This window comes from Podarcis pityusensis, assembly GCF_964106645.2.
Source record: "Podarcis pityusensis genome assembly, chromosome: 9".
In the NCBI taxonomy this organism is placed as follows: domain Eukaryota; kingdom Metazoa; phylum Chordata; class Lepidosauria; order Squamata; family Lacertidae; genus Podarcis; species Podarcis pityusensis.
The window spans coordinates 16510259-16522303 of NC_138034.1; the positions used below are offsets into that span (position 1 = coordinate 16510259).

Genomic DNA, 12045 nt, shown 5'->3' on the forward strand with positions numbered 1-12045 from the left:
AGAGAGACACACACACACGTATGAGAATCCTATTTAAGGAAGCCCATAAAATGTTTTTGGCAGACAATAATCCATGTAAGAGCAACTTACCTTGGAATCAACTTTAGAAAATTCACTAGGTTTGCCTCCCCAACTGGTTACTTCCATTATGCTTTCGACATCTTCCTTCATCAAGCAGTAAGTATCCATAAATGCTACTACATCCTGCACTCCATCTGTTCCCAGGCAAGTCAAAGGTTTCACAATTGCATCTCGTAAGTATGACAAATAGTCCAGATTTACTGCTCTCTTGCTTGCATGTGTCCTATAGGGAGGGAGAAGAAGCATTATGTGGGTTTCCCCCTAAAGCCTTTCTGAAGGCAGTGAGGGCTCGTGCTCTGCATACAGGTAATCGCAGGTCCCATCGTTGCGATATTCTAGTGAACATCACTCAGTGGGTTGAAGTATAGCCATACTTCCAGACTGGTATAAAGCATATGTAAGTTCATCTGAAGGGCAAAACAGAGGCAGGAGGGCGTGCTTAGCATGTTGGAAAGTACCTGTGTGCCAAGCAAGCAATGTGGCTCAAGGGACTACCGATAAAGGTGAGGAGTCATGCAGCAGGACCTTTTACTCATAGAATACTCTCTAAACCAGAATTGTTCTGCCCACCCAAAATACTATGAATGCAGCAGTCATCTACCCGACAACGTAACATGTTTAAGATCTATCTTGCAGAATGGGAATACCAGTTTAATGCAAAGTCAAGAGAGAATGTGGGTACTGAAAAAAATGTGTAAGAACTCAGCATTTTGACCCATTTCCTGTTGATAAATTGTGTTCTGCAGAATTCTAATTACAGAAGAAATGCTTTGCAGGTTTCAGTAACCACCAGTAAAAAAGAATCTCACATTCTAAACCTTTGGCAACTTGATCACTGTGGCCATGTTTACACAATTAACAACAACCCTGTGAGGTAGATTAAAAGGCTGTGACTGGCCCAAGGTCACCCAGTGAGCTTTATGACTGAATGGGGATTTGAACCCTGATCTCCCAGGTCCAAGTCCGACACACTAACCACTACACCACCCTGGCTTCCTAGAGTCCTTGTGCTATGGAGCAGCTATATAAATTAAGTAGGTAAATAAATATAGGGAAAGCAAAATGTCACTTAGAGAAGGATCTGAAATATTTCCCCTGAAGCTTGCATTTGTTTTATTTGATGTTTTAATGTGCTGCAAACTGCTTTGAGATTTAAAAAAAAATATAAAGTAGTGTAGAAATGAGATGAATAGTAACAATAAATTTAATGGGGGACGGGGGGACGGGGACGGTACCAAAACATTCTGTTGTGGTGATCATAACCTAGTTTCAGGTGCCGTTTGGCTTATATATCTGAGTTTCTAACACTGCCCATAATGGGGGAATTTGCAACACAGGTCACCAGGATTACCTGAGGCTCATGTGCATCGACAGCTCTTGCATGATACGGTCGTGCTTTCCTGTTGATGAAAATTTGCCCAGCCAGCTTGGGAAATTTGGGAATTGTTTCATGTAGCCTCTCATCAGCTCCCCGGGGAGGACACTTGAATAAATGGCCTGAACAATGAAAGAAACATCCGTCAGTTTTCCCTGGAGACTATAATGGACACCATTATTTTCTAATACGCTACACAGAAAATACAGAATGGTACCCAAGGCAATAGTAGCAGAACAGAGGTGAAGATGGAAGCCCCATCACCAGCACAGAGTAGGGATCCTCTTCCAGCCCAGGACCCCCATTAATTCCAGGGGTCATGTGTTGGGCCCAGCAAGAGGCAAAGTAGTGGGCTACATTTCAATCACGTAAAAGACGAGGTTTCTGCAAACATATCACTCTGTCCAGGAAAGCAAGAGGCATCACAGGCTAAAAGCACATTCCAGCAAGGCAAAATACCATATTTTTCGGTTTGTAAGACGCACTTTTCCCCTCCTAAAAAGTAAGGGAAAATGTGTGTGAATCTTATGGAGCGAATGCAGGCGGGAGGCTCTGCTTGGTGCTCCCTTTAAAGAGCTGCGTGGAGCGTGTGTGCGACTCTTGGGGGCTTTTCCCCAAGGAGGGAGAAGGGCAGCCCTCCTCCCTCCTCAGTGATCCCGCTTGCTGTCCTGACTTCTGCCTTAGCCACTCGCAGCCTCTTCCGGGCAGGGGGAGCCTTCATCCCGCTGCCCAGGAGTGGCTGCGCGCAGCTATCCCATAAGCCAGGACAGCAAGAGGCTATCCCAGAAGCCAGATCCCTCTTGCTGTTCTGGCTTCTGGGATTCAGAATATTTTTTTTCTTGTTTTCCTCCTCCAAAAACTAGGTGCGTCCTATGGTCTGGTGCGTCTTATAGAGCGAAAAATACGGTAACTTGAGGGTACAAAGCTTGGAGAGTCTTAAGGACCAGGCAGGCCAGGTCACATGTGAAGGTTCAGATAAACTTCCAAGGGAGAGGTTGGTGCTTACTGGGAAGTAGCCACAGGCAGTGGCTGTTAACTTTGATCCCTGTACATGGCTCCTGTGCTTTGAGATGGAAATTGTGCCAAACTCAGTTGGTAGAGCATGAGACTCTCAGGGTCATGGGTTCAAGCCACACTTGGGGCAAAAGATTACAGGGGGTTGGACTAGATGAGTCCTTGTGGTCTCTTCCAACTCTGAGATTCACTTTTGAAAGTGCTTGCTGCCGAGACAAATCCCTTCCCACCCCAGCAGGGAGAGAAAAGGCCTTTTGAAATCAGGAAATTACACTGCTGACAGGCAATACAACCCCTGCTTTCAAAGCTGTTCATGAGGACCTTTCAAAGTTGAGAGCATCCACCCTCCTTCAGTCACTTTGTAAGAGTTTCTCATGGGCAAAACTATACCCCTCCAAATTTCTCTGAAATTCTTCCCACCTCTCCCTGTTTTTTTACCTGGTATGTTTTCATCCCTCCCTCCCTCCCGCTAAACAAACTGATGGGGGAAAGCATGGCTGAAAAGTTCAGCCCCCGCTCTACTTTGCACAAATCCTGGGCTTTTTCCTCCTGCCACAGCCTGCAACAAAGCAGCAGCAGATACCCCTCAGGCAACCACACGATATGCTCTGGAAACTAAAGAAGTGGGTAACCTGCGTAGGTAGAAGGTTCCAATTTTGTCGGCTGCGAATCTGCCGGTCAACTAAGTCGCCATCGCAAATACTGTCAGCTGCTTTGCTAAGCAACATCAGGTGTTTCTTCATGTTACCCCTGGGGGGAAATGATGGCTCACATTACTCACAAACAATTGTACTTTCGTTAGTCCTGATGCAGCTACACAATCCAAATCGTTTAGATTCATTTAACTCACCCTGCAGCAGCTGGGGTCACGTGGATGTAGTTCTCCTGGACAAAGAGCGGGGCGAGAGAGTAATCGTGGAAGAAGAGGTCCGATTTGTCTATAAGGGACATGTGAGAGGTCTCTTCTCCGGTAGCAAAAACCTTCCTGACAACATCGAAAGGGCCCTGCAAAAATTAAAGAGGCTCTGAATTCTACCATCAAGCAAAGCTTCACCAATTGCAGAGATTAGCCCTGGAATAATCTGGGCAAGTATCCACTACAAGTGTTTTTCTTACTATTTATTAAATTCATCCAAAGATCACAGGGCGGTTCACCACATAAAAATATAAAATGAGAACACAAAATACATTATAAAACAAAAACAAACCAATAACGCCGCCGCCCCGACACATTTAAAAGGCCATAGAATGTTTAATCACCCGAAGGACTATAGAGAAAGGTGTTTGCCCGGTGCCTAAAGATATGTAATGAAGGCAACAGGTGAGCCTCCCTGGGGAAAGCATTCCACAAATGGGGAGCCACCACAGAAAAGGCCTGTTCTCCTGTTGCCACCCTCTGGACCTCTCATAGAGGGGGCACACAAAGAAGGGCCTCCGATGATTATCAAAGGATCCAGGTTGGTTCATATTTTACATTGAACCTCAAGGACTCCAATAAATAAGACACTGCAGCACAATCATTGCCACGTTTACCCAGAATTATGTCCTACTGAATTCACTGGGCCCTACTTCCAGGTACGTGGGGTCAGGACTGCAGCCTTAGTCTGATTTGGTTCAGTGCCTACATGTTCAAAGATAACAATATCTGGGGTATTATGAGCTTCAGTGCCTGTTCCCAATACTATTATTGTACTTTTCTTTTTTAAGGCCAAAATTAGACGTTGCTGGAAATGCGAGTGCTGCTAAAAATAGCACCCAGTGTTTCTTCTTCCTTCCTGGTAACACAGTAAAAAAACAGAACGTGATGCAATATTACTGTGGTCCAAGTTTAAACATGGACAACTGCACATTCCTGCATTGCAGGGAGTTAGACTAGATGATCCTCAAGGTCCCAAATCTACGATTCTATGATTCTATATATTTAAATATGCATTTTAACATCATTTTGCTACTTTTTTGAACCAAGCACTACGTTAGAGCATTTAGAAGGTACAAAAGCAGCTTACAGAAGGAATTCACAAAGATTCAGTTCCTTAAGCATCTATGCCCATTTGTTTATAGTCTCTATGCTTACTGCCCTATGAGGATTTTGTGTTTTTCCTCACTTAGCTCATGATCAACCACAGAAATTCAGTCAGCTGCACCTTCCCTACCTCTGCAACTCGGTGATGGGAAAAGTTACACTTGGTGAAACGCTTAAAAGGCTGCAGGAAAGAATAAGGATTACAGCTGAAGTTCCTCATGTGAAACTTCATAAATTACCTATCATACCAACAAGAATAGAAATCACAAGATTGTAGCTGTTATATAAGGGATTATTATATCGGAATGGAATGAAAATTATTAAAATTTTGGAACGCAGAAAAAATGCAGAAGACTGAATGAATCAACTCTAGCATGCGAGGGGGCCAGTTAAATTAAATTGTATAATTTGACATTTGAATAATTGCCAATAATTGTATTAATTAGATAAGATTGGTATTTTTAGAATGAGGCTGTTATTGGGACAATACTGGAAAATCAATAAAAAAAATTATTATTATTTTATTATTATTATTATTAATGATGATGATGGCTGAACCACCTCAACCAAACAGGCAGAATTCCTGGCATCACCTAGACATTTCTGCTGTCTGAGCGATATTTGAAGCCATGGTTTTAACAGGGGCCCAAGGTACAACTTCTGGTTTCTGGCAAAAATCTAATTTTGCAGGTCCTGTTGCAAAGCAAGCTGGCACAGACATGACATTCCCCAAGCCAAAGTTCATCCTACCAGCTTGATGTCCTTCTTTGCTTTGTTAGCATCCTCTTTGACACCATCGTAGGTCAGAGATTTGCTCCTTGCGCACCACATGCTGAGATTATGTAAAACCTGAGAACAAAACAGAAAGGTTAGAGCTTGCTTCATTTTGGTGTCTGAAACTCCATCCACCTTGGATAGAGCGCAGACTAAATAAATGACTAAGGATTAAAGGCTGGCACTGATCAATAACTCACTTGTCTGATATCCTGATTGGCTGCCAAGATGACTTCATTCATTGCTGGTGGTGGAATCTTTAAGCCCTCTTTAAAGGCAATGGACATCATGGCACCCTGCGAGAAGGAAATTAGAGAAATTCATGAGGAATAGATTTATAAGTGGTTATTATCCATGACAACTAAGTGGAATCACTTTTCTCTGATGGTACCATCTAAGGCAATGCCCTCCCCCCCAAAGTTGGGGAAAATAAAGCAATTGGATAGCCATCACTGTTACACCCTGCTTTTAAGCTTCCTGGAAACATCTGTTGGATCTCTTGCAGAAAGGCTTTGGACTGACCCAGAAAGGCAATTCTTATTGTCCTACTTTAAGAGAGTCCCAGCATATTATTTGTCAACCGCCTACCTTAATCTGCTCCACGCGTGGTCTGTGAAAGCGAAGATCAAAGCAGTAGTGGACAAGGGAACGCATCTTTGGGTGATTCCGATCATTACACATACAAATTATAGGAACCTTTGTATGTTTAATCAGGTCAATCAGTTCCTGCAATTAGAGAATGCAACCCCACCATGAAGCCGTTTGTGTGGCTCTGCTGGTACCAACCACAGTGCTGTGCAAATTAGTGCAACTTGATATAAGTTTGCCATGCATCTCATCTAGCTTTCAGACATTTAGCAATGACCCAGCTGCTTAACAGCTCAAGCTGCTGTTAGTGAATTAGTCTCAAGGAAAGCAATAGCTTTCTAGTAGACCAACTTGATAAACCAAAGCAAGGTTGAGTTTTTTCCTTACATTTTTGTGAAAGAAGCGGTTGGCACAAAATGGAATGATAAAATATTTTTGAGACAAAAAAGACATGATACTCATTTTCAATCAGTTATCCTTTAAGCTAATAAAGATCTGTTCCATGTGCTGTCTGAACTTCCACCCCTCCTCCCCAAAAAACTCACGATAATCACTTTTACACCTTTCATGGAATTTATTCTACCTGGATGCCTCCCCTGTCTTCGTTGCCAGCCATTCCATCCACCTCATCCATAATTAGGACATGCTTTGCGCTGACTGAAGATGATGTTCCTGAGGATGATGGAGTAAAAAATTGCAAAGTGATCTTCTCCCCACACAGTACAGCCACATTCACAGTAAGCCACAAAGCACAACTTACTGCGCACAAGCAAACCACACCCACTTCACTCCTTCCAATTCGTGCAGGGAAGAAATAAACCACCACCTCTGTCTTAACATTACATTTGAACCAGGGATTATGGTTTGTTTCATCCCAAAGAAACTCAGTTAGTAAACCAAGAATGAACCTTGGTTACAGATCATGGTTAGTTGGATGCAAAACAAACCATGATCTGTGGTATTGCTAAGACAGGGGTTGTGTTTAATTACATTCTAGGATAGAAGAAGAAACAACAAACTGTCCAGAAAGGCCCAGTTTCATGTCATGGTAAACTGTTTGCTGTGAACCTGCCCATCTCCTGAAAACGTTGCTGCTTACAAAAAATCAATCCAAGATAGAATACCATTTTTTGAGCATGAGGGCCTAACTGTGAAATTGGGGACAGCAAGTCCACATTAATTGTTCTAGCCAGTAAGAAGGAATGCCCAGAAAGGGAAATGAAGATACCTGAACAGAACTCTTTGATGCTGGTGTTATTTAGAGATTCGGCAACCACCTCCTTCAGGCTGTTCTTACTGCGAGTGTCGCTGGCATTTAATTCCACATAGCTCAAGCCCAGTTCCTAAGCCAAACACACAAATAAAACAGCAGTGTCAATAAGACAGACAGACAAACAAAATGCTTATATTGTATAGATTAGTCTAGCAGCCAACAAGCAGTCTTATTCTAGAGATACGGTCAATAAGATCAATAGCCACAACCCCCAATCTTCTATGCACACCACTTGATTCCAGTTAAAAATTGGGGAGTCAGAAGATATTTCTCAGGTCAGCTGTGGCCCTGGATCTTCTCTAAACTAGTCATTGTTTTTGTGATCAGCCACTAATATAAAAATGACCCCCAAGACAAAATGACCACCTGAAAAAACTAAGCAGGCAGCTCTGCTTTTATAACAGTGAGTCAAAGAGGATTAGGTCAACTAAACAGGTGGACCTTACCCACAGAACAGGATACCACAGAATATTATAATTCAACTTTTAAAAAAAAAAAATGCAATTGCAGTTGCAACCTTGTTTTTTTTAAAACAGACTTCAGAGTCCTATATAGAAATGAATTACCATATTGGCCTGAATATAAGCCACACTTTTTTTTTTTCCAAATTCCGACTGTGAAAAGTTAAAGTGCGGCTTAAATTCGCAACCTTACAAAAAATGGGCTTTTACGATATCACTGCTGAAACAGACATATAGTAAAACGGAACAGGTGTGAGTGCCTGCGGAATTTTAAGGGAGCGGCTTATCCGGGTATTGTCTTTTTTTCTTTCTTCCCCTTGAACTTTAAAGGTGCGGCTTATATTCGGGTACGGCTTATATTTGGGCCAATACGGCAAATCAAAAGCAAACAATTGTCCTAGCCCTCTAATTCTTAGGGAAGCCAGAGGGAGAGAGAAAGAAAGTACAGCTAAAGCCAGTCAACCTGCATACAGTAGAACCTCGGTTTTCGAACATAATCCGTTCCAGAAGTCCGTTCGACTTCTGAAACGTTCAAAAACCGAAAAACAAAGGGCTGTCGGCAAAGTGAATGGTGAAAATGAAAGCATTCACTTCTGGGTTTTCAGCGTTTGGCAGCTGAGACGATTGGCAGCCAAGACAATCGAAAACCGGTGTTTGACTGTATTTGACTGTGGTCGCCTCCAGTAAGTGGGGAAACTTTCAGAACTTTCTAATGGCCGAGGTGGATGCTGTTACAGTGGTACCTCGGGTTAAGTACTTAATTCGTTCCAGAGGTCTGTTCTTAACCTGAAACTGTTCTTAACCTGAAGCACCACTTTAGCTAATGGGGCCTCCTGCTGCTGCTGCTGCGCCGCCACCGCACGATTTCTGTTCTCATCCTGAAGCAAAGTTTTTAACCTGAGGTACTATTTCTGGGTTAGCGGAGTCTGTAACCTGAAGCGTATGTAACCCGTGGTACCACTGTATATGGTGAGCACTGACATGCAGTCCAGCTTTGATTTGCTGATAGACTTAAGCAAGAAAGCAGCTGTCAAGGTCCACTGCAATACCAGAAAATATCAGTCACTTCCTCCATCAAACAGCCCCCAAAGAAGTTCATCCCAATGCTCTCGTTTCCTTCGCATGCAGTCCCCATTTTGGGGGAAAAATGCAACTCACTTCGCAAACTAGTGAAGCAGTGGTCGTTTTGCCAACCCCCGGGGGGCCAGACAGCAAAGCTGCTTTTGAACTAGCACCATCGTCTTTGACTCCAAACTTACTGGGTTTTGCTGCAGGGAAAAGAAAGGGAAGCTTTAGCCAACCATGTCATATAACAGCCAAGAGGAAAACAAGCAACAGTTTAACGAGATTGTTCAATGAAACAGAAACAAAGCAGTTTCAAAACAAAAAACCCCGATGCTTTACAAATCCAACAAAGGGAGTGCCATTTTGAACATCTCTGCCCATCCCAAAATTATTTTTAAAAATCCAAATGTAGAAAACCAGGCTACATGTGCTAGTGTTTTCAGTAAGTCTTTTCGTTTTACATGAGACAGTATCTAAATGCCACCTGCAAAACCTGCAGTAGTAAAACAGGATGCAAGAATTTAAAATGAATAAACTAACCACATGCAAGCCTCCATTTTCAATCTAAAGTTGTACAGTCCCAACAGGGGCACACAATTATTCTGAATATGTAGATCAGTTCTTCATGCCAGAAAAAATGAACATTTTAAAATAAATTAAACACTGCAGAATTCAAGCAAATTTACTCTGAACTGTCTGTGGGTTTTGTATCAGTTTGAAATGGCAAGGTATTAAAGGGTTTTTTTCAAAAGCAAAACTGAGCCTGTAAACCTATGGATACCTAATAAGCCTTAAACTTCATGTTAGATTTAATTTGCTTCAACTGTAAAGAATTTCCTCAGCAAGGCTTGCTTCAAGGGCAACGCTGAAACATGGTTTGTGTTCCTTAAACCAAATTAAATACAGTTGATGTGTTAAGGTGGGAAGCTAATTAGAAAATCCTGTTTATAAATAGCTTTACTGTACTGAAACCATTAATACTGGTTCACTGAATGCAGTATTGTATCTACAAACAGTGGCTGGGGCAGTAAGAGAGCTGTGTGGGGTAGCAACTATGGACTCCTTGGGAGGGGAAGGGAACACACGACAAAAGCAAAATTCTGACTCAGTTGTACGCTAACATTGCAATGACCAGATCCAGAACATTAGCAGATTAAAATAAAAACCAGGTTTCAACGCTATCTGTCAACCAGGCTACGGTTTGGCATTAAGATGTACTGTATAAATGTAATATACATCATCAAGACCCTGGAAAAAGGTGTCAAGTTCCAGAAGAATCATTTATTGCACAATTACCGTGTTTGTCCTGCGAAATATTCCTGTGCCAGTTTCGAAGCCAACGTAAGAGTTTATTGGCACAACTTTGGTCACCTTGTTGCCCAATGATTGTTTTAAGGGATGTGGGCTTGTATTTGTCCACCCATAATAACACCTCGGCTCCACCTTTACGGCCTTTTTGAATTGGGCTCCCAGCATCCTTCGGGTCCTTTTTTCCCGGCGCTTTCTGATCAAAGTCCAGTCCTCTCCTTGCTTCCATTGTTTGCTTCTTGGGAGATCTGACGGTATTGTCCTTTTCAGGAGTGACTTTTTTCTTTTTGGGTTCACTCTCTCTAGTTGGAGGGCTAATTTTTCTTCTTTCCGCTTCAGTTTTCGGTGGGGTTTTCCCACACTTGGATTTGGCCTTCTTTGCCTTGAAAAGGAAAGACATGCCAGAATTAGCAGGCCTGAGCTCGGAGACAAAAGCTTTCAAATGGTGCTTCTAGGAATTAAGGGATTCTCAAAAAGATCAGCAACAGGAGCTCACTGGCTTCCATCAGATACAAAACTAAACTATAGTTTAAGTATGCTAAATCATACTTGAGCGAGCCCTGGGCTTGCTTCAGTCCAGTCATTAGAAGGAGAAAGCTTTTTATTCTGCTTTCAAGAGAACTACTTTTCTGTTAGGTCTGAACCCTAAACTGTGGTTAAAACTGTGGTTAAAACCAAATTATGGTTTATTATGTCCCTTTAAGGCTACCAGGGACACACTGCAAAAAAAAAAAAAAAAAGTTGGCTGCCTCCACAACAGTCGTCCTTTTCTCCATACAATTACCAGGAAGGGGTGGCATATCATAATGTACAATGGCTTCCAGGGACTTCTAAATTAGAAGTTTTAAACAAGTGTGACAAAGTGTGAGGCTGTTTCAGGATTTATCCTGAAATCCACACAGATTCGAGATGGCACAAACTTACTAGTCTGCTCATGTGCAAGGGACACACATTGAATTAAGATTATTTTCTCCAACCCTAATTACAACAGAATATCTATTCTGTCAGATGGATAACCGTTTTTTAAAAGATTGCTATACATAGCAATAACATTAAGTCTCAGTGTCAGCACACAAACTAGGAGGTTATTCATCCACTTTTAGTTGGGGGTTTTTTTGGTCTCTGCTGTGTAAGGAAAGAGGAGAAAACCCAAAGATTTCTATAATTTTTCTCCCCAGCTTGGATGAAGGCTTTTTCTTGTGAACATGGCTTGTGAGGAAAGGATAGAGCACCCACTCGCCCTGGAAAAATGCTGCAATCTAATTCATAGCCCCCACCCCACGTGTCCACAGTTCTTCTGAAGGCTGTGCAACAACCCAATGCTAGGAAATGTGATATTGAATCTCCTGGCATCAAGCATTCTTTGGCCTTGAGGTTATTCAAAAGAACTACTTCTGCAATTAAAAAGAGAATTAAGAGAGTGTTGTCAGTTAAAGCTAATTTGTACAAACCTCTGCTTCAGCTGCCACTTCATACTTTGACTTCTTGCCTGGCATGCTCCGAATCAGGTCAAATAAACCATCTTCATCAATTATTTTTGTCCCTAAAGCTAAGGCCTATAAGAGAAGCCAAAGTCTGCAATTATTCACATTTATAGCGCTCAGTGTCAGAAAGTAGCATAATCGCACCCAGCTAACATGTTCAAATGCACCAGATGTAGAACCTGGTTAAGCAAATAAAATATACCTCAAATCAGAGGTCTCCACTAATTATTTCCTCACCTCAACAAGCAACCTTCAGCTCCAGAAGAAGAGAATCTGCCTATCACAAAGATCTGGCCTCATACTGCTGAGGCTGAAAGCCTTTGAGTCTAAGAGTTGTACTGTTGATAGTGCTAACAAAATGGAACTCAGAAAAAGGCCATTTCACTAAATGCAGGATACATTTAAAGCTGTAATCCTAAGCACATTTATTTGGAAGTGCCCTTGAATTTAGTGTAAACACACTGAGGAGTGCACTTTGTATCAAGCAGCTGCAAGGTGACAATTGTACTTAACTAAAGTAGCGCAGGAGTGAGGAGGAATGCTTATTTCCAATAATGTACAATACAATGTACTGGATGACTATCTCTATAGATAGATAG

General features: G+C 42.1%; 1 protein-coding gene across 2 annotated transcripts in view; it reads right to left on the reverse strand.

Moving 5' to 3' along the window:
* RFC1 (replication factor C subunit 1) overlaps positions 1 to 12045 on the reverse strand; it is a 40955-nt gene that overhangs the window by 4506 nt on the left and 24404 nt on the right. For both annotated transcript variants that reach the window (XM_081019836.1, XM_081019835.1), the window contains 12 exons: positions 11414 to 11518; positions 9951 to 10344; positions 8748 to 8857; positions 7084 to 7198; positions 6439 to 6527; positions 5856 to 5993; positions 5468 to 5563; positions 5244 to 5342; positions 3321 to 3475; positions 3103 to 3220; positions 1433 to 1578; positions 91 to 304 (listed from right to left, as the gene is read on the reverse strand). In XM_081019836.1, the coding sequence (XP_080875962.1) occupies positions 91 to 304; positions 1433 to 1578; positions 3103 to 3220; positions 3321 to 3475; positions 5244 to 5342; positions 5468 to 5563; positions 5856 to 5993; positions 6439 to 6527; positions 7084 to 7198; positions 8748 to 8857; positions 9951 to 10344; positions 11414 to 11518 (1779 nt within the window). The remainder of the gene's footprint in view (positions 1 to 90; positions 305 to 1432; positions 1579 to 3102; positions 3221 to 3320; positions 3476 to 5243; positions 5343 to 5467; positions 5564 to 5855; positions 5994 to 6438; positions 6528 to 7083; positions 7199 to 8747; positions 8858 to 9950; positions 10345 to 11413; positions 11519 to 12045) is intronic.